At 35.3% G+C, this 24522-nt stretch overlaps 1 protein-coding gene across 1 annotated transcript; it reads left to right on the plus strand.

Annotated features, from left to right (window-relative positions):
- Nucleotides 1–8316: 8316 nt before the first annotated feature.
- Nucleotides 8317–20766, plus strand: LOC117326739 (organic cation transporter protein-like). The gene is made up of 8 exons (XM_033883461.1): nt 8317–8459; nt 12057–12273; nt 13504–13564; nt 15265–15433; nt 16238–16450; nt 17233–17459; nt 18454–18635; nt 20347–20766. The coding sequence occupies exons 1-8, from the start codon at nt 8317–8319 to the stop codon at nt 20551–20553; spliced, it is 1419 nt and encodes a 472-aa protein (XP_033739352.1). The 3' UTR covers nt 20554–20766.
- The last annotated feature ends 3756 nt before the right edge of the window (nt 20767–24522 follow it).

The following is a 24522-nucleotide window of genomic DNA, read 5'->3' on the forward strand; positions in this document are numbered from 1 at the left end:
TCTTACATCACTTTTATCTCTTACGTTTCTTTTATCTCTTATGTTTCTATTATCCCTCGCGCCTCTTTTGTCTCTATTTCATACTGGGTTTGATATGCTAAAATCTTAAAAGTATTCCTGCTCATTAACCAAGATGTCTAGAGACGTGACCTGACCTGGCTATCAATATTTTTCGAATGAATGACATTGACCTTTATTCAAGGTCACATGGTTCAAATAGGTTAAATCTGTAAATGACTTCTGTTTTTCACTAAGCAAGGGGCCTGGAGACACGATATTTGACCTAAAGCATGCTAGGGTGAAGAGCTATCCAGGTAGTTGAAATGGGTGACCTTTGAAATTCATAGAGGGCTACATGGGTCAAATATGCTAAGATATTAAAAAGATATTTTCTCAATACCCAAGAGACCCAAAGACCTGATATTGAACCTATTGCATGCTGGGGTAAATTGCCATAACGATTGTTCAAATGCATGAGCATGACCTTGAGCTTCATTCAAGGCAAACTATTTCAAATATGCTTTAATCTTGTAAACGTCTTCCAGAAGGACAAACAATTATAAACCTAATATTTGGTGACCGTTATGTTCCATGAGCCTCTTTTATCTCTTTCGCCTCTGTCATCTTTCACCTCTTTTTGACCTCTTACGTGTCTTTTACATCGTGTGCCCCTTTTCTTTTTTGTGTCTCTTTTATGTTACGTCTCTTTGATCTCTTACGCCTCTGATCGCTTGTGTCTCTTTCATCTCTTACGCCCTTTACACCTCTTACGCCTCTTTTATCGTTCACGTTTAGTCTATACAATACGTAAAATTATATTGTTTAGTGCACTATGTCCTTACATCAACTCAATCACGTGAAGAGTCTACAAATATCTTTAAACAACTAATACTTATCGGTTTTTAAAAAACCTCAATTGATACCGAATTGTATTATCAATTATTGATTTTGACTGATTTACGTACCACTCACCAATTCTGACTAGCGTCGTCTTGATCCAGAGTTTCCTCTTAAGAACTTTATCTGATATGTTAGGTTTATAGTCACACACCTTTAAGAGGAACAATGTTAGCTTCAATTCCTTGCAAAAGCAAGACAAAGTGTACGTCTTAGCAACTGTTCTTGTTTTGGTTGTATCAAAAGCGCCTATGTGTTTACAAAACATACCTGGGTATCCTATTAAGTACAACAATTGAAATCCCTTTTAATTCAATTGGAAAACCCTGATAAAATATGTCCTTCCTCGCAAACAATCAAATGACTGGGAATATCGTCTAGATAGTTCTCATGGGTTTGATAGACTCAAATTTCTTCATCGTGAACTGATGCCCACAGTCGTTTGGTGCTTTTCCAAGTGTTACCCTACTGTCAGTAGAATTTGCAAATCTGTTGCTAATATGTGGATAAATATAGTTTTTATGTACTCTTTGTAACGGGGTTTACACGGATACAGTCGCCCACTGTTTATAAGAATTCAGATTTGTTGGATACTCTAGGTCTGTTTGCACAATGTTTATAATTATCCTCTTCATGAATATGTAGATGTTTAATTCGACCAAGCAGATTTAAATGTCCCCATTGATATGTGTAGCCTTCCAATACGATGCTTTTTCTCTACATATACTGCCTTATTTTTTTTCTGAAAAGCCATACACCGTGACCTTCCAGTAAATGTTTTAGTATATTGATGCTTATTACATACCCTTTTAAGTACTTATCTTCAAGCCAGCTATCCTTGATGAATGTATGACTTCTCAAGGATGATCAATTATGTCCATATCCACCTTGCACATTTGTCTATATTCATCTGCACTAATTTACAATAGTACTCTTTAATATTTTGGAGAAAATCAAGACAAAAATGAATATAGTGGCTTTGGTCCAGCTAGTATATTCTTTAGGACATACCAAATAGCAATGTTATAGATATGAACTGATTTAGGTATTTAGAAACCAGGTTGTCGATAACATAAGTACAATTGAAGTTACAGTAGATATGATTGTTGACGCAAGGATAGCCCTACAGTGATAATGTTGATATGTTATCTGAATATGCGACCTGAATTTTGTTTACTCTTGATATGAATTGAGTACAAATAGAATCTACAGTGGATGCTGTAAATATGTAGAACTGTGTAAAATTGGGAGTTATTGTATATAGGTGGAGCTAGTGGAGATGAATTAGGGGTTTGAGATCTGGTCACTAAGCTCAACAAAGATGTTATCTAAAAGCGATTCAGTCATGCTTAACAGTTCAACTACTGTGTACTTTCCTTGAGCCTTAGTCGTATGTTAAACGAAATACTCGCTCTATAATTCACAACGATACACTTTTAACGTCATTCGCGTTTCTTGGAAAAGAAGACTCATCAACAGAGAACGACAGCATTGTCACCAGCGAGTAGTTTGAAGTCAAATCATGAGTAACAAGCAACTGTTGTGTATTACAATATTGTTTGGTATCAACTGTTGTTTCGTCTAAAACAACACTTTGATATCATATACTGCCATTGTATTATAATTAGTTTTGTTGTTTGTCCCAATGAATCTGTTGTTAGTCTCCAACACTAATTAGGTCTGTGTTAAGTATGTATACATAGGGGGGTATACATTTTACATTACTTCCAACTTTTTCAATGTTAAATATATCCGGTTCGAATGTTTAATTGTTGTTGTGGTTTTTTTTTTATTATTTTGATTTATATGTTATGTTTTTTGGTATTGTTTTTTTAATTTTTATTACTTTATTTTTTTTTTGGCTAGGTTGTTTGCTTGTTTTTGTTTTTGTGTTTTGTATGTTTTTGTTTATTTTGTTTGTTTATTTGTTTGTTTTTGTTGTTGTTTTTGTTGTTGTTGTTGTTGTTGACATTGTAGGAGTATAAATAACAGGGCTCTCTCTACTAATCGAATGTTTGACACATCGCACCACAAGAGTGACTTTTCTGTTGGGAATTTCAATGTATTTTTCCTGGAAACATCTATAATTATTATAACTATAACGTACTTGAATGAACTCTGTTTAAAGGTCACGTGGGTTATTTCAGTGCATATCACTACGAATTCGACCACGTTGGTGTTTTAGCGCTATTAAAATATTAAAGGAATTATTGCAGTACATATCCTTACACATTTTATCTTGTTAAAACGTCTCGTGGGTTGTTCTGTTACATATCTCTTCTCATTTCACCCCGTTAAAAGGTCGAGATGGTTTTTGCGGTACCTATCCCGATCGAGTATCCTTGTCATCATATCAATGCAAAGGTTTGTTTGAGTAGGGGCATTTTTTTCATATTTAAAAAAAAAAATTCTTACACGTCGGCCAACGGTTATCGCGCAATGTCAGACATTTTTTTTATCTTACCTGTGCTATGTATAGATATTAAGTAACTTCAGTTGTACAGTCACTCTTTATTTCTGCGGCATTTTTGGATTTGATCCAAAATGATGCAGTTTGATGGCGTCTGAAAGGAGTTGGAAAGTACGGCCGGTGTAACGTTGAAAATGGACCCCCGTGGAAAATGGAACCCGGGTCCATTTTCAACGTTGAAAATGGAACCGGGATGCCGTGGAAAACGGAACTAAATATTAAATTTTCTTTACATACCCGTTGAAAATGGACCCCGTTGAATATTGAACCACATGAAAGTATTGGATCTCGGTACCAGTTTATATTGTCATAGACGTTGCGATAGATATGCTTACATGCTACAATGTATAAACGATATTAAAGGACAATGGTAAAATAAAATGGCCCGTGACCTTAGGTGACCTTTGATATCACATTAGGCTGTTATGAGAAGTGTATATAAAATGTATATAATAATTATGTACATTGATTAACACTTTAACTCGTGACATCTGGTGACCCCGATAATGACCATTAGCATCACTTTAATCAGATGTCCCTATACATGTATACCATTTATCGACATTGATTGATAATTTGACCCGTGACCTTAATTGAACCAGATAATGACCTTTCGTATAACTTACTACTGTTTTAAGATATGCATATGGCATGTACACGATATTGATCGACATTGATAAACAATTTAACCTTTGACATTTGGTGACCCAGATAATGACCTTTCTTAGAACTTATCACCGTTATAAGATATGCATATGAAATGTATACGACATTGGTCCACATTAATTAAGAATTTAACCTGTGACCTTTGGTGACCCATATAATGACCTTTGGTATATATTCAAACTAAATTATGATATGCATAGTGAATGTATACGATATTGATCGACATTGATTAACAATTTAACCTTTGACCTTTGGTGACCCATATAATGACCTTTGAAATAACTCATTACTGTTATAACATATTCATTTAACATGTACACGATATTGATCGACATTGGTACACAATTCAACCTTTGACCTTTGGTGACCCAGATAATGATCTTTCGTATAACTCATCACCGTTATAAGTTATGCATATGAAATGTATACGACATTGGTCCACATTATTGATAATTTGACCTGTGACCTTTGGTATATATTCAATCTGTAATAGGTTATACATATGAAATGTATATGATATTGATCAATATTGAAACAAAATTTGACCTTTGACCTTCGGTAAGCCATTTGATAAACATTGGTATAACTTATCACTGCTATATAACATTCACATAGCATGAAAACGATATGAATCGACATTGAGAAACATGTTGACCTATGATCTTTGGTGACCCATATAATGACCTTTTGTGTAATTTTCAACTATATACGCATATGGCGTGTTCACGACATTGGTCCATATTTTTGAAGAATCTGACTTGTGACCTTTGGTGTCAATTTTAATGACCTTTGGTATAAACTTCAAACTGTTATTTGATATGCATACTCTTACGTATACGATGTTAATCGTCAATAATTAATTTTTCTTTGTTTTCATGGTAAATACTCAAATGTGATTGGTCGAAAAATTCTTTTCATTCTTCTATGAAAGAAATTCCGAGAATGACGCGAAAAATGTGACGTCACCATACGACAATTGACGTTGCGTATTGATTTGAGAAAAAGAATGCCATTTAAACCCAGTAAAATTGTACATAAAACATGTTTTTAAATTAGAAAATCATTTTCAAAAATTAATTATAAGCGTTGATGTCATTTTCTTTTTAGTTTCATCGGGGTATGAAACAAATTTTGTTTGCAAACTTCTGTAAGAATCCGCTACGCGGATTCATACAGTTTGCAAACAAAATTTGCTTAATTTTCAACGTTGAATATGGAACCGGGGTCATTTTAAACTAATGATATGGAAATGGGTCAGTATATTGTGGGTTCCATATTCAACGTTGAATATTGACCCCACAACATACTGATCCATTTCCATATTATATGTTTAAAATGACACGGTTCCATTTTCAACGTTGAAAATGGACCCGACAACATACTGATCCATTTCCATATTATATGTTTAAAATTACACGGTTCCATATTCAACGTTGAAAATGAACCCCACAACATACTGATCCATTTCCATATTATAGGTTTAAAATGACACGGTTCCATATTCAACGTTGAAAATGGACCCGACAACATACTGATCCATTTCCATATTGTATGTTTAAAATGACACGGTTCCATATTCAACGTCGAAAATGGACCCGACAACATACTGATCTATTTCCATATTATATGTTTAAAATTACACGGTTTCATATTCAACGTTGAAAATGGACCCGACAACATACTGATCCATTTCCATATTATATGTTTAAAATGACACGGTTCCATCTTCAACGTTGAAAATGGACCCCACAACATACTGACCCATTTCCATATTATATGTTTAAAATTACACCGGTTCCATATTCAAATGTTACAGCGGATCTCAGTTTATGAATAAATAACCGAACGTTTAATAGGACAAATTGTTTATCCGTGTCGATCATATCATACGTTTTATATGCATATCCTATTAGTTTGAAGATATACCAAAGGGCATTATATAGGTCACCAAAGGTCAAAGGTCAAATTATCAACCAATGTCGATCATTATCGTTTACATGTCATATGCATATCTGATAACAGTAAAAAGTTATACCAAAGGTCATTATATGGGTCACCAAAGGTCACAGGTCAAATTGTCAATATGTGTCGATCAATATCGTGTATGTGTTAGATGAAAAAATTATCATAGTGATAAGTTATACCAAAGGTCATAATATAGGTCAAAAAAGGTCAAAGGTGAAATGTTGATCAATATTGTGTACATTTTATATGCATATCCTATTACAGTTTGAAGATATACCAAAGGTCATTATATGGGTCACCAAACGTCAAAGGTCAAATTATCAACCAACGTCGATCAATATCGTTTACATGTCATATGCATATCTGATAACAGTAATAAGTTATACCAATGGTCATAATATGGGTCACCAAAGGTCAAAGGTCAAATTGTTTACCAATGTTGATCAATATTGTGTACATTTTATATGCATATCCTATTACAGTTTGAAGATATACCAAAGGTCATTATTTGGGTCACCAAAGGTCAAAGGTCAAATTATCAACCAATGTCGATCAATATCGCGTACATGTCATATGCATATCTGATAACAGTGATAAGTTATACCAAAGGTCATAATATGGGTCACCAAAGGTCAAAGGTCAAATTGTTTACCATTGTTGATCAATATCGTATACATTTTATATGCATAATATACTACAGTTTGAAGATATGCCAAGGGTCATTATATGGGTCACCAAAGGTCACAGGTCAAATTGTCAATATTGTATACATTTTATATGCATATTATACTACAGTTTAAAGATATACCAAAGGTCATTATATGGGTCACCAAAGATCGAATTGTTAATCAATATCGATCAAAATAATTGTATACAGACTTGTATCTTATAACAGTGCTATCATTCAAAGAAACATGTACATGTTGCTCACTTTTCAACGGGTTCCGTTTTCAACAGGCTACACGTGGAAAAGAGAGACCTGATTGGGTCCATTTTCAACAGGAGGGTCAGTTTTCCACGGCATCCCGGTTCCATTTTCAACGTTGAAAATGGAACCCGGTTCCATTTTCCACGGGGGTCCATTTTCAACGTTACACCGGTACCAAAAATAACTCGTTTTATTGGTAATGTTTCCGCAGATTTTAAAATTTACCCAGGCAATGCTGCAAGTATTTATCCCGTCAAAACATAACCAATGGTAACAACAAAACAAAAACAAACAAAAACAAAAAACAAAAAACAAAAAACCAATCTCAGAGAATTAGTAATAATAACGAAACCATAATTCAAACTCCAATTCGATAAAACAAGGAAAAATGATACACCAAAATATAGACTAACATGGAGAAATAATACCAGGAGTTCCGGCAATACAAGCGTCTTCAGCTTCATCAACGACATCCTGCACAAGTTACATTTTAAGCTTGGAACTAAGGGGGTTAAAACGGAATCACTAGGTATATCAATGAGCGTCTGAGTGACTTAATGCCAATCAAGGTAACGAGATCATGGTTTCAACCATAAAACTATCCCATGTTCTTCACCAATTTTCTTCTGTTTAAACATATTCGTTGTATTGTCTAGGAGCCTTAGTCTTATGATCGCCAGTAGTTGACATCCCTCACACAAACCGAGATAATGTGAGCAACCCCTTGGGTATTTAAACAACTGGAAGCGAGGATGTTACTGTCAAGAAATGGAAAATTAATAAACTGGAAATCGAAAATGCTAATAGTACATCTTAGATGTAAGGTGTCTCTGCTGGCAACGTTGTAACTAAATATCAAGATAAGGTACTGATGTTGAGTCTATTGTGTTGTGAAGGTCTACAAGGTAAATTGTATATCCGATCGAAAGTCTATACATTTTCTTTTTCTTTTTCATTTTTTTTCCTATTTAAAGTTAACGCAATGTAGTTTGTTTCGAATGAAAAAAAGAAACAAATAGTAAGTAACGCTACTAATTCTATCCCATTTAAAGGTCACAAGGGTTGTTGCAGTACAGATTTCTGCTGACTTTACCCATGTTGAAAGTTTTAGTATGTCGAAGTTGGTATTCTCTAGCTATGACATTTGCCTCGAGTAATTTTGTCGCCGACTATCCCTGTGACCATATCAATGCAAAGGTTTGTTTACCTAACAGCATTTTTATGTTTTGTTTATTCTAACACATCGGCCAACGGCTATCGCGCATTAGCAAACATTCTATATCCTTACCTGTAGTATGTATAGATATCAAATAAGGTCAGTGGGACAGTCTTGTTTTGTAATTTTTTCTTTATTTCTGAAGACTTTTTTGCAAATAACCAAAGCGTCAGGATGAAGTTTGATGACATAGTGAAAGAAGTTGGAGGGTTTGGCCGGTACCAAAAATTACTCATTTTGTTGGTGATGTTTCCGCAGATTCTTATATCTATCCAGGCAATGCTGCCGGTATTTATCCTGTCAAAACATGACCACCGGTAAGTTTTTTCCTGTCAAAACATGACAATAGATCAGTTATTTCCTGTAAAAAATGTCAAAATATGAACAAAATTACAATCCGACCTGATGTTCCGGAAAATTAAGCGTCTTCTGCTTCACCATTGACACTTGAACATAACATTATTGGCAAATCCTGTTCAAGTCACATTTTAGAAAGGTAAACAAGGGTGATTCACTAGTCAATTTTGTCAATTTTTGTCAATTGCCAATTGTTAATTTGTTTATTAACATTGAGCTTTACAGCTCATCAGTATAAACATGTATAACAATTCATACACTGTTCAGTTGGCGGGAACTGCATGATAATAGTGTAGAACAGACAAAATAAAATGTGTAGATGCTTAGTATCATATACATTATATTTACTCAGCATTGATAAATTAGTGAAATGAAATTAGTTGTATATATTTTGATACATCTTGATCTTAGGGTATAAATGAATTGTCAAATTAACAGATAAATGATACTCGTCTTACTATGTCGCCATAAACTCTACACGAAGTTTCATTTCTTGCAACATCTAATATCATTTTACAAAATTCAAGTTGAAGGCACCCCATACTTCAGATGCATAGCATAGTATACATTTCACATATGAATCAAACAGGTTTACAAATGCATAGAATTACATTTAGAAAAAAGTGCAAATACAGCTATTCGCTCTTTTTGTCAAACCTATTGTTATATCTAAAAACAACTTCGAAATATGTGAACTGGTTTACGACTTGGAACTGCTCACCATTATAAAACCATCTTCTTTTTTCCAAATTTACAGTGAGGTTGTATGTTTGAGAATAGTTTCGAAGTTTATCAAATATATGTTGTAAGTCACTCAGAGTTTTAGCAAACAAGACCAAATCATCGGAAAAAAGGCTTAACTCTCCAAACTGGTAATCTTTCGCTTCAGATTCGATAAAATAATTTTCAAAATAATTTACGTATAGGGAAAAATAATTGGCGACATGATTTAGACTTGGGCTAGGCCCAAAATCTGAACATCTCCCATAAAGAGTGACACCTGATTTTACTGACTATACAGTGATTTGTAGCATAGCTTTTATTATTGTTAAAGGATTTGGTAATAATAGCACGTAGTGCGAAGATAGCATCAACAGTGCTTACGCCAGGGCGAATCCAAAACTGGATATCTGAAATCACATTATTGGTTCCTGACCATTTTTTGAGACGTGTATTTAAAAGAGATGTAACAACTTTTACCACACAACTGAGAAGACTAACGCCTCTGTAGTTATTGGGGTCATTACGATCTTCTTTCTTATAGATAGGTGTAATGATGGCATCTGACCCAGCCTCAGGGAAAACACCTGAATTCAAGATATTAAAAATAATCAACAAAAGAGGATTCAGATAACAATTGAATTCAATAAGATATTCGTTAAGAATACCATCCATACCATGGGATTTGCCTCTTTATCAGACAATTGATAGATGTTTAGCTTTCTTCAATAGTAATAGTCCGGTCCAGTTCATCAAACACTGCCAGCCCATTGTCAAGCAAAACTCTTGGTTGGGCCTGATCATCATCATTAACCGTTAAATCCTTAAAATGACTATAAAAGTTTGACAGCTGTACTGTGGGATTAACACTTTAATTTGACGAGTTATATAAAAATATGCAGGGTTTGTTTTTCTAAGATGCTCCAACATATCACCTTATTCCCTCCTATACAATAAAATACGCTTCCATTCGACTAATTTATATTGCTTTTTACTTGCAAGTAAGTGTTCATGATTATCACGAGACTTGTCAAAAACACAAATCATAATGAAAAATAAACAATGAATTTCAACTCATTGTAATTGCTATAAATAATAAAAGCAACATCAGTACAAAATCCTTAAAATAAAGTCAGCTAGTCTGGTTGCCAAATATAGTAACTAGGACACTTTTGAGCCAAAGCAGAATGTCTTCCAAGCTCAAATCATGTAGGAATTGTACGTTGTACTTTAAATAAAAGCCATTCCACTGACGTAAATATATCAACATTTTCTAGAGACTTCAAACTTATATATGCTTAAGATTCTTTATTTACATACAATCATTGCATATGTCTAATATCCAGTACTGCTGTGAGTAGGGTATAAGATGCACCGTCAGATTGCATCAGTATCGCTTGATTATATAATTATAATGAACTATCCACACTTATATAGCGCACTATCTGATAAACAAAATTACTGTAATACGTTTCACATTACATAATTAAATAATATTTCAAGTGGTGACACACTGAACAGAACATATAACATGTATCGCCTTGAGCAGAAAGATTATAATATGAACAGCACATCTGCTTGAAAGTCTGAAAAAGCATTTTTAAACGGGCAAAATTGAATCTCATTGGATGTGGCTAAGGTTTTCGACTTCCTATTAGCAAATGGTAAGCTTTTCCAAAGTGATCTTTCCATATCATCGGTTACCATAAATCACGGTAAGATAATTAGGAACGAATAGCAAGGATTCTGTCTCCGATCGAAGTGATCGTGATTGCAGGTGGAGAGTGGAAAGTTCCTGAAAATATGTTTATATCAAATCATTGTTCTGTGGCCTGTAATGGATAAAGCACTGGTGTGCTGTGCTTCTCTTTCCAGGAACCGCGGTGGCCGAGTGTTTAAGGTGTCTCGACACTTTATCACTAGCCCTTCACCTCTGGGTTATGTGTTCGAAACCTACGTGGGACAGTTGCTAGGTACAGACCGTAGGCCGATGGTTTTTTTCCGGGTTCTGCGGTTTCCTCCACCAAAAACCTGGCACGTCCTTACATGACCCTTGCTGTTAATAGGACGTTAAACAAAATAAACCAAATTCCTCTTTCCAGTACGGCCTGTAGTGTTCTGGGCAAAATTAGTGTTTCGGATGCATCAAAGAGCAAAGCATGATTACAGGCTTAAAGAAAAGTAGCATGATTATGTACCCAAGTCTTCCATGCACCAAAGTTCCTCACAGCTTTGACTGCCTCAATAGTTTCGGCAACAGCCTTTATCTGGAGACCTTTATCGTGCTGAAAAATTTCCTAATTAAGCTTGAGCATATTGGTGTTCATCCAGGTACTGATGTAATTTAGATAGGGTTCAAGAGATGCTGAGAATATGTCTCACTTTGTGATCCGAAAACCAAGTTGATTTGTGTGTCGTCGGAAAAACAATGGCACTGAAGGTTATGACGACGTAAAATCTTCCCTTTTTTTAATTAGAATAAAGACAGTGATTTCCTTGTCCTAGTACGGACACCACTCTTAAGTGATTCTAGCTGTTGCGAAGACGTTTAGTCCCTAGAGAATATGAAGATGTATTATGTTATTCAATGATATTTAATCAAGTTTGATAAAAAAAATGTGTGATAATGTTAACGTATATTTTTTCGCAGTGATATTACATGTATTTTATCGCTTTTCGCTCAATTATATCTCCGTTAATTACGTTATTGTGTTTTGTTTTCGAGAATAATTATTATGAATTCATAATGGTGCTTATGTTAAAATTTATTGATGTTCTAAAATTAGAGCGCGCCAAAATTAGCGCATTTACATGTTGCTTTCTTTACAAATTAATAGATGTCAGGCAAAGGTGAACGACGGCGTACAGCAACACGTCAACATTACAAGCTACATGGAGGCCAAATATGTACATGACGTCACACCTTATGTAACACTGAATACGTCACAGTGCTCAATGGAGGTGTTCTACAATCGTACAAACATCACGGAGAAAGAAGTCTGTACGTCCTGGTCATTCGACACGAGTGAGCTGACCAGTTCCCCTATATCTGATGTAAGTAGACTTGTAATCATTAACGTTCACTAAATATGGTGTGGACGTGTGATCAGTTCACTCACATAACCAAATATGGGTGGTGTTCGATATTTCACTCGGCGGGGAATATGAGTTGTAAACTACTCTAACTCACTAAGATTTCACGAATACTTTATTTCGCGAACTTGCCTCTTCAGACATGTTCTCGAATACATTGTTATGCGAACACTGATATAGAAATTACTTTAAATTAGTGAATATGAAGTATTAAAGTCATAAACTACGTAAGACTCCTGTTTTGGTAACCCATTGCTTAGCCGCCATTAACAGATGTTATTTTCGTACAAATAATAATGAAGGATTTGAATTCGCGATTGACTCTCCTCGCCTATTAACGTGAAAATAAATCCCTCGCAAAATACTATGTATACTTGATTTACAGTATCATTCTCAACTATGTGGGAATTGTTTTAACAATGTCAAAAAATTTGATTTATCAATCATTTAAATAGGTTTAATAAATATTACAAAAATAAACATGCAAGAAGGGACCTTGGTAACATTCATTGAAATACTAATGGTAACTGTTATGATTTTGATATCAAAGATAAAAATGAGATTGGCGATATGGTACCATTATTATAACGCTTTGGTAACTAACATTGAGCTTGAAAACATCGACACCTTTGGCTATTTCGTGGCGTAATTTTACAATTTCAAAAACATCAGAAATATCAGAAACTAGTTTTGTAATCTTTATCGACATAACTTACTAGAATATTGGTTTTTAAATCTACATTATTTCAACCCACTAGTATGTGTGTGTAACACATCGGACTTTATCATGATTCAGGAAGGATATGATATTCTTTCGGTTATTATTTATCGCGAAATATTCATATGGACGCTACAAGCATGTTTACCATAGTACAACCGCACTGTCAGAATGGAGGCGCGTCGTCAAAAGGCAACATTTCACCTAGATAACTGGTTCAGTACTGTTAGTATTTGATAAAAACACATTTATTCTGTAAATTGTTTTTCTCATTTCAAAATTGTATAGTTGTTTGAACATATGCGCAGATTGTGTATATTTGATCTCTTCTTATTTCCCAGAAGTTTGGTTTAGTATTTCACGATGCTTTTCTTATCCAACCTTTATAGCCTACTTACTTACTTAACATTTTCCTTTTTATCATACATGCACAGATTATGGATATTTGATCTTCTCGTCTTATTTTCCTGAAGTTTGGTCTAGTGTGCGACGATGCTGTTTTAACTCAGCATGCCAGCATGGTGTTTATGGGAGGTAATTTGTTCGGATCAATCATCCTCGGCATTATTGGGGACACGTAAGTAAAACTGCACCTTATTTGCATATGATAGTCATTCCCATTCTCCTGAAACGACTCATCTATATAATTTGTGGATGCTAATTTGATGAATATCATGTTACTAAATTTTCATCACTCTTTTCTGATATGTCTAGTTGTTCGGTAGTCGATACCCTAGCTCTCGTTTGAGATTGTGACTTAACCTCCTCCTCCTCCTCCTCCTCCTCCTCCTCCCATCATCATCATCATCATCATCATCAGAACGGTTGCTTCTGATTAAGATTTTTTTTATTTACATAAAAATTGATATGTCGATTTGGTATGCCATGATAAACACAATGTGTTTGTGACCAAACATATAGTTTGACTGCCTTAAGAGTGCCTTGACGTACTCCATTTAGAATATTAAACAATCAAAGCACTGAATGTACTTAACTGATGACACTAAAAAGGCATCTGTGACTTTTATTTCTGGATTTTAGAAAATGGCTCCAATTTTGTCTGATTTGTGGATATTTAGGTATAGCCTGACTTTGCTAAAATTTGAGTGCTGGACGCCTCAACCAATGGCAACATTTTTGAATAGTTTGGTTACCGTGGTAATGAACTGGATTCGTCTGATGGGTTACAATTTGATGAATTAAAAAAAAACGTTGTAACGAAAATAGGTTCCCGGGAACTTGGACATGTAAATATATATGGCTCACATACAACAAATACAACATTTGTTATCTTCTGATAGGTGAAAATCAATATTTTCAATATCAATGGAATATTGTGTTTAAGGATATTCTGACTTCAAAGAACAATAATGTGGTTTCTCTTAGGTTGATTAACAACTGCGGATCAACTGCGGGTTTTTTTGTTTTTTGTTTTTTGTTTGGGTGGGTGGGGGAGGGATCTGTTACGGGCCCCTTTTCAATTAACACTTGTCATACACAAAATTACCAATACATTTGAAATATGCTGGATATCTAACCTATCTACTGTTATATATACACAAATGTATATGATATATATATTATTTACAACCATCCACGTGTGTACATGTATAGTTCATAGTCAGTTTATGTGTTGTCTCCCTTTGTGGAACTCTTTTAATGTCTGATATCTCACTGCCAAGCTCAGTTTAAAGCGATGTATTCTCAAACAGTCATTCCGTTACCTAATACACTACGTTTCTGTTTGACTCTGTTTTGTTTAATCTTATTTTAGATGGGGAAGGAAAATTGTGATGTGTAGCGGCGCGATATTACTTTTCGGATCATCTCTAGTCTGTACGTGGTCTGTTAACTATATGATGTTTGTTACCCTTCGGTTCCTCGCGGGAACGGCTACTACCGGCTATATAGGTCCCGCTATGATAATCGGTAAGTCTCGGAGTTTTTCTCATAAGAAAAATGAATGTTGATTTTAAGCCTCTAAGAATGCAGTTTCCAATCATGAAAATATTATTGTATTCTAACAAATGCTTTAAAACTTTTCAAACTTATAAAGCTTCGTTCAGTATTACTATTTACGAATCTTCAAATTAGATTTGAAATATATATGTTAACAAAATCATATATATTATCTCTCGTTTAACGTTTTTGTTACCACTGTTGTTTTGACTAGTGAAAGTCATTGCATTGATTTTTTGTTATTGTTGTTGTTGTTGTTGTTGTTGTTGTTGCAGCTTTTGAAACTGTTGACGCAGATCACAGGTCTCACGCAACTGTTGCAGTCAAGCTAGCATGGTGTTTAGGGGAAGTGATTTTAAGTGGCGTCGCCTACTTCCTGCGGGACTGGCGACAACTCGAGCTAGTAGTATCCAGTCCGGGAGTCATCCTTCTTTTTTACTGGCTGTAAGTGTAAAACTTCCATGTATACAGGGAAAACATAATCATAAGATTTATTCATTTCCATGAAAAATGATTTAACAGTGCCAGGTATAGCACTGTTTTCTAACACAATTATTTCAGTTATTGACCTCTTAATCAAGGTCAACTTAGTTATATTTGGTTACGTTACTCGCATCATCATTTGCTCCGCTTTTTCGGAATCCCATTGACACAATGCAAAGAGACAGTTGCAACCATAAGCCTTTAACATCCTGTGCCTAAAGCTATAACACCTATGGGGTAAAGGTCACTTATGCTTCCCGCCAATATGACGATCTGTAGGACAAGGTAGTTTATCAATTGAAGAATGTATTTTGTATAACGTCAAATTTAAGAAATAAAGTTCTGAAAAAAGGAACAGTGTTGGTTATCCTATTCTTCCAAACACATTTTTTCAGCTCTGTTTTTAGTCATGGAACATTGAAATAAGGCGGTCCAGTTTTCAATATTGACGAAAATGGTAGGCACTAACCGTTGTTTTATTGTTGTCATTAACTACTATGGCAACAAGATATATGGTGCGCAAATGCAGCATGGGAGCCCTGCTTAAATAACCTCACTGTAATAACGGAAGCCTGTTTAAGTGCTTGACGGCAAATTAAAGGCAGTGTTATTAAGAATAAAATGGAAGAATTCAAAGAACTTAATCATGTTTCCAAATTAAACTAGTATAAGTTTTCAATGAATTAATGAGAAAAATATGTCATTGATTAGCTGAGTTATGATGTTGGAAGTGTAACCATTTTTATGAGAATCAATGATTTTCAGCTTCATGCCGGAATCAGCAAGATGGCTGCTTTCAAAAGGAAAGGGCGAAGAGGCAATGAAAATAGTACGCCGCGCTGCTCGGGTGAACAGGAAACGGACTGAAATAGACATGACAAAAGTGAAACTTGAAGATCACAAAAGCAGGAGTGAGATAATGCCTGTGTTTAAATCATACAGACTATTGTTAAGATTCATTGTGATTCTAATTCTCTGGTACGTATTTCACTAATGAGCGTTAAAATGAAACATTATAACTTCCACACCAAATATGTATACGACAATGTTTTACTGTAAGGAGAATGCAGATAAACGATAATATAAATATGTATCAAGGCGTATTAAAATTTACCTTCTCTATAATTCCTACATATAAATATTATCATCAAAACTATCCTGTAATTGTCTTATCAATTTATAAGTAGGACCTAAATCGTCTATATGCTGTATCTACAGTATTAGACCCTTAGATGGGGGTATGGATAGAACTACCTATTGTGCCATATTTGTATCTTAGAAATATTATCAAACTTGCATCTAGGAGCATGTGGCCGAGTGGTTAAGGTGTCCCGATATTTTATCACTAGCCCTCCATCTCTGGATTGCAAGTTTGAAACCCACGGGGGCAGTTGCCTGGTACTGACCGTAGGCCGGTGGTTTTTCTCCTGGTGCTCCGGCTTTCCTCCACCTCCAAATCCAGGCACGTCCATAAATGACCCTGGCTGTTAATAGGACATTAAACAAAATAAGCAAACCAAGCATAAAGCATATTGCGTAGTTAAATGGCTGTACATATGTTATCTTTTATGTATCTATGTCTATATTCCTGAAGCGAAGAAAGAAATATATAATCTGTGAAAATTTAGAAAAATAAGCGCATACATATCTATGTTAATATTATACATATATTTAGAGCTAGAATTTAGAGTCTTAAATATCAATAAGTGAGATGAATATTAGATTATACTTCTCCAGTGTAAATCGTTCCACTGTTTCAGGTTTATTTTGACTTTGTCCTATTATGGTTTGACGTTTAGTCTTGGCCGGATAGGCCACAATGTCTACTTGAACTTTCTCATCTACGCCGTGTTGGAAATGGTCGCGTACGTCTCCTCTCTGTTCATCAACACAAGGTTTGGACGCAAGCCGCTCAACATTGGCGGCTTCTTATTCGCCGGTACAGCTTGTGTGTCCTCTACCCTGATATCAATGTATGCAGACGAAGGTAACTTACGTTCATTTTGTTTAATATTTATTGACAATGTTTAAAGTCTTGTGCTCTTTGCGTTATTTGTTTAGATAAATAATACTCAGAGACAACATGAAGGGAAAATTCCTGCAATACATTTAACTTATTTATATCGTTTTAAATGAAATGACAACACATTCGTCCTGAACAATAGTTTATTCATTTTCTGATAATATAATCTTGCTGGTGACAACCATTTTCAATACCTTAGATATGTATGTATGTTATCAGCGTTTAATGAAAAAAAAATGACGACATCGGTGTTTGTAACGTTGCTTTTGATTGGTTGAAACAGCGGCGTAATAATTTCTGAGAGAAAAGAGTCGAAAATGTATATGGTATGAATCCCCGGAACTATAACACTATTTAGACCAGAATGTCCTCTTCTCATCAACTAATTCGCGGTTGATATAGAGTACAATCTTGTGTGTGTGTGTGTGTGTGTGTGTGTGTGTGTGTGTGTAATGTCTCCATAACGTAACAAATTCAAGCTAATCCTGATATAGCTTGTTCGTCCTTCTACTTCTCGGAAATGATGTTAGAAGCAGCATACGTCTACTATTGCGGCCTTATATGTCTCTTCAGTGATGCTAGTTATATCATACAGCTGTTTCATCCTTCTACGAGTTGTCTGTGATGTTAGTGACATCATTCAGCTATTTCGCCCTTCTATGATTCGTCAGTGATACTGGGGACATCATATACCTATTTCGTCCTTCTGGGGCTCCTCAGTGATGCTTGTGACATCACACAGCTTCTTTGTCCTTCTAGGACTTGTCAGTAGTGTAAGTGCACTGATAAGTGTAGAAAAGTGTGAAAGGGAAAATATAGATACTCACAAATTCGACTGGAAGGAAAGTAAAAATGCAAAGTTAGGGAGAATTTGAAACAAGTATTTCATACTGTTGCGATAAAGAAACTTTGCACAGGTAAAAATCAAACGTGAATATTGTTGCGTTCTCCTTTTCAGACAACGGTTGGCTGATCATTGGTCTGTCAGCGATTGGAAGGATGGGTATTTCTGCGGTGCTGGCTAATATCTTCGTATACACCAGTGAACTATTTCCGACGACAATTCGAAGCTTTATACTTGCCGTTTCTGATGTAGCAACTCGAATAGGAGCTATCATTGCTCCATACATTTCTGCCTTGGTGAGTTCCAACATTTAAAGACTGTCTATGTTTTTCGTTTATAGATGTAAAACCTTACCAAGCTTAAATTCATAATCTCTATAAGAATATCTGCATTCTATTTCCGTCAAATTTGCTAAGTTTCATCAATAACCCATAAGCAAATTATGTAATAAGCATCTAAAATTGGAACCGACACCAACTCTGCGCGCGCCGGATTATATAAAATGACATTAGAGACTCCTCGTAATTAGTGAGTTGTTTCCCGTTTTTAATTGCAACTATGAACAAATGGTATTGATTCTCTAATTTTAGCATCATTAGTATATATTCTATTATCCAGAATATTTTTGTAATTGTGTCATAATTTAAACATTCATTATGTTTTGAAATTATAGAAACGCTTTAATTCGACAAGAAGCAGATCAAAGATGAAATATTTAGAGCGAGAACGATACAAAATGCGACAAATATGAAAAAAAAACTTTCATCGTAATATTATACTTTTATTTGCATTATATCCTCAAATTATCAGAAAACTGCAGACACTGATAAATTAAAAAAAATATATATAGAGGAGTTAGACGAATAAACTCTAAAGAATTTTTCACTTTGTATCAGGAATAAAGAAAATCGCCATCCAAATATAAAGTTCTAGTGACAGATATAATATAGGGTACCCCGGACAAGATGAAGTACAGAAGGGCGGACTGGCGGACACAAAGCAGACATAAAGAGTTCCTCCATTTTCTCTCTTCATTTTTCTGATAACGTATCTACTAAAGTTGAATTTGAAGACAGATGTTTTTCGTATAAATGACCAAAATTCAAATAAAGATTTTTCCATGTCAAATTAACTATGATATTGAAGTTTTCAGGTTTTTAACCGAGATAAACAGTGTTTTAAAACTCGTAAACATATATTTATATATTTATAGAGCATGCGATATGTGGTCCAGAAGAGCTGCATTTCCACACTAAACCTAATTTCAATATTTATATTTATATGAAGAACTCGCCGTTAAAGAGGCTTACACGCTGACAGACCGGTAAACGGCACATCTCCGATCACTAAATAAACTTCGGTACACGTTTCTATGTGACAAAATTAGAGGCTTTCCGACTTTATTTCTTGAAAACAATTACAGAATATGTATTTAAAAGACGTTTTAAAACTCAACCTGAGAGGGAAATGTATGGAATATAACGGCAAATCTTCTTTGTAAATCGCCGCTGCCTTTGAAGTTATCACTGTGCGGCACTGTGCACGTGCTTGTTTCTTTGATGTGTCAATCAAATTAGACTCCACTTTATAGCGGGGACTTATTGCGGGTTGCGATTAGATAAATAATATTTAAAAAATGAGGTTTTAATATCACTTTTCAGCGTTTTATAAGGAAAATAAAATGAAAAACTCAACAATTCCAACAATCTGTCATGTGTAAAAAATCTTTTTCTATTAGCCAATTTTTCTGATCTCTGCGGGTAAGCCTCTTTAAATGAGTAATGACGAAATAGTCCAAGGTTATCCCTTTGTATTTGGGCTGAATCGCCCCATTTTGTACACACATATTCACTTTGAAGAGGCAATGGCACGAAAAGTCTTATTGTCACTATTTATTTCTGCTAAGTCGCCCCTTTAAATAGAAAACTGTTTGAGGATAAATTATCTTACTAACAACTTAAAATGATGATATCTTTGAACAAATGTTTTTACTTCCTATTGTTTCAGGGGACTAACAGCGAGGTTAGTAGCACATCCCTTACGTTCGGTGTATTGTCTTTGGTCGCGGGAGTCCTGTCCTGTTTCCTCCCAGAGACCCTCAACACTAAACTTCCAGACAGCATGAGTGACATGGGGGATCAGTTCGCAACCCTCCAAAATAAACCAACTCGCCAAAATGTCGTTGCTCCAGACACAATAGTCACATATCTGTAGAATAAAGTTGTAAATGGCTTACAGAACAGCGGAGATGTGGTCGCGATCGTGTACACCATGAAGGTTTGCACGTGATAGAAAATAATATTGAAGTTATACATATTGTATCGTACATGCAGTTCTAATATCATATTGATAGAAGTAAGACGTCGTTAAACTAAGTTTGAATATTTCAAACGTTAAGATTAACCTGGAGGTAAGCTACAGCCTAAAGAATAGAGTAAAATCATGACATTTTTATGAGATTCAATTTTCGTAGTTTTCAAAAGATCTCGTAACTATTACTAATTTGGTACAGCTTTGCTATATGCACGAGAAAAATGATTAAATAAGGCGTAGTGTGAAAGAAATTTGATAATACGTACATAATGTAGTCTCAATGTCTGGGATTCGTGATGTATGTCTGGGGTCCGTGAGCTTTGTCTGGGTTCCATGAGGTATGTCTTTATTCCGCGATGTATGTCTGGGTTCCGTAAGGTACGTCTGGGGTCCGTGAGGTATGTCTGGGGTCCGTGAGGTATGTCTGGGGTCCGTGAGGTATGTCTGGGTTCCGTGAGGTATGTCTTGGTACCGTGAGGTATGTCTGTGTTCCGTGAGGTATGTCGGGGTCCGTGACGTATGTCTGTGTTCCGTGATGTATTTCTGGGTTCCGTAGTGTATGCCTTGATTCCGTGATGTATGCCTGGGTTCCGTGGGGCATGTCTGGGTTCCGTGATGTATGTCTGGGTTCCGTGATGTATGTCTGGGTTCCGTGAGGTATGCCTTGATTCCGTGAGGTATGTCTGGGTTCCGTGAGGTATGTCTTGGTACCGTGAGGTATGTCTGGGTTCCGTGAGGTATGTCTTGATTCCGTAAGGTATGTCTGGGTTCCGTGAGGTACGTCTGGGTTCCGTGATGTATGTCATGATTCCGTGAGGTATGTCTGGGTTCCGTGAGGTATGTCTGGGTTCTGTGAGGTATGGCTGGGTTCCGTGAGGTATGTCATGATTCCGCGTGAGGTATGTCTGGGTTCCGTGAGGTATGTCTGGGCGCCGTGAGGTATGTCTTGATTCCGTGATGTATGTCTTGGGTCCGTGAGTCATGCTTTTGTTCCATGATATGTGGTTTAGCTCCTTGAGGTATGTCTACTTTCCATGAGGTATGTCTTAATTCCGTGAGGTATTTCTATCAAAAAAACCTACCAGCCTGTGGAGCACAGTGTTGTGATAAACCGCCTGTTCAATTGATGCAAAAAAAATTAAAGTTTTATAAAAATCAAACATTCCTTGAACCAGATTTCATTCGGAGAAGATTTGTTAAGTGTGTAATTTTCTCAGCCTCACTGTTCACGTGATAACGGTACCGGAAGTGGTACAGATGCTGCTCCTCACCTCACCCCACGTGTGGGGCCTACTGCCACAAATTAAAGGGAAATACTTGTGAAGAAACTGTGAGGACAACTTAAGTTGTTGAAAGAAACAAACAAGAACAAATACTGGTGTAGAAATTAGTTTGATTTTAACATACCTTATTTGCTTCTAAAGCAGATAAGACGCAAGTTGTTACAACATTACTAAGGCCCATCCACAATACATAGTGTATATATTGAGAAAAAGCATAATATGATCACAATGAATACAATTTTTATACAAATAATTCAACTAAAAACAAACAACAACAACAACAACAACAACAACAACAAAATGTGTATATCATATCATATTACCGAAACCTTTGGCTGGATTTCATATATTTTTGCAAACTTCTAAAAATGTCTGTGTTAACATCTACCGGCAGATTTTCATTATCTTGGGGCAGTAAATTTAAATAAATGACGACCTCCAGATTTAAATTTTGTAAATTTGAAAAAATGTAGATGTACTTATTTGATTAAAATGAGGAGGACAGAGGAACAATGGTAGGCATTCTCACAGGGATTACCACAAGTTTCAGTTAGATTTACTCTTAAATGATCATAATTGAACCTCAACTTTGCATGCAAAATAGTCAATTATCTTTCCCGAAAAATGCAGAAAGATTGTGCTTCACTTGATGTGAAATAACGGATTTAAGAAAATTAAGAAGGAGAAGATCTTGTTTCTAAGTTTAAACAAAGCAAGTTATTACAAAACGTGGTACTGTGTAACAATATTCATCTCACAAGATTTAAACTCTTGTGGAAATATATCATTGGCGTCACACACCGTAACATTCTGCGAGCACCAATCTCTCTTGCCGTATTTCCTGTAACGTTAAATAACATGTGTGACAGTATTCCAGTCTCTCTCCACTATACCAAAGAGAGCCGCCGTTTACGTTATAGTTCATTCTAAGAGGTACTTTGATAGATTATAAAAGAAAAAAAAAATCAAATAATCTTCTTGTATTTGAATTATGGCACATGCCCAGGATTATTTAATAAACTTTTTAACAAAATACTACAATATATACGACAGTTAAACTGTGTTGACGACTCATTGGCTTGTTCATAGTACACAAAATAAATTTCTGATCCTAAGCGATCACAACCAAAAATAAAGTTTGTATATTTCGTGAGTAAGAATGTTGTTCAGTAAAGTAGTCACCAACTACTACAAAGAGACCGCGCATCAAAGTGACCCTGGTAATTTAAGGGGCGATAAACTCAACTAACAATATGGTTTCAAAAATAAAAGAAACAACAAATTCTTGTCCGCAGTTTTGTATCCATGTAAATGTTCAATTACAGGACAAATGTTTTCTTTTCAACTCAAGCACCAAAGAGGTAAATTCCAGATATTGCTCGGTGTCCGATTATAAGCGTGCAAAGACGATGAATCAATAATTGAATCGAGCAAAAACATTTCATTCTGTTAAAGATGGACAATTCATCATATGCATGGTTCATGTTGCTAGACTTATCGGGATTTCAATTTCAGTTTTATAAACATAAAAAAAAAAAGTTTGGTCCTCTATATACTCCCTACACGTATATATACATATATCAAAAACCAACACATATATAGCAATTACACAACTGTAGCTGCTTCAGTTTTATAAACATAAAAAAAAACATTAAAAAAAAGTTTGTTCTTCATTTTATCAACATAAGAAGCACAAAAACGACGGTCTCGATATCATTTTGAGTGTTGCGAGGGGTGTAAATCCAGTAGACCTCTGTATATACATATCAATCATATATCCTGAACTCTTTGTGGTTTAACATAAATATTTCTTGTCCCCACGCGACGAGTCGGCGATGAGATATATATATATGTGTGTGTGCGTGAGGATAAGCTTGTATACATGTACGTATGTACTGTAAATCACTTATATTTCGCGAGTACTTAATTTCGCGAACTCACCTAATTTGACTTATTCGCGAGTAACCAAAACGACGAAAATTAAAGAGATAGGCTTTACAGTCAAGGTAATGCATTCATATGTTAATTCATAGCATTTTTATGATTTCTCGATATGATGGTTAAGTATGCTACATGTATTTTTAAAATCAACATGGCCTTTAATCTTTTTAAAGACTAAAATAATTGCAATTCCCCATCCCAACAGGCGGTAGACTCTCGCTTCTTAATTCACTTAGATGTAATTTATCAATACAAAATTTACTTATTTTTTTATACAAATGGTGTCGCTGGGCTACCGTGCACACCACCTGTACAATGAGTCAATGACCTTACCAGCATAAAGAAATTTTAAATCTAGATATTTTGCTTAACAAACACAGATAGTTCTAAGGATGTTTTACTGTTGGTTGTTGAAATATCTACGTCACGAGAGAGCCAATATCGTGTAACACTACGTTAGTTTACCTGTAGTTTATCTGTAATTTACCTGTAGACCTGGTGACGAGTTTACTCAAACGTAAAAACGGAAGTGTGGTGTGTTAAAGACACGCGTACCAATACAGGACACTGGTACACGTGTGGTTTAACTGTACGTGTAGTTTGTTTATCGTTGTGTGTGTATGTAGAACGGACGGATGTTGTGTTT

This window comes from Pecten maximus, chromosome 5 (assembly GCF_902652985.1).
Source record: "Pecten maximus chromosome 5, xPecMax1.1, whole genome shotgun sequence".
NCBI lineage: Eukaryota > Metazoa > Mollusca > Bivalvia > Pectinida > Pectinidae > Pecten > Pecten maximus.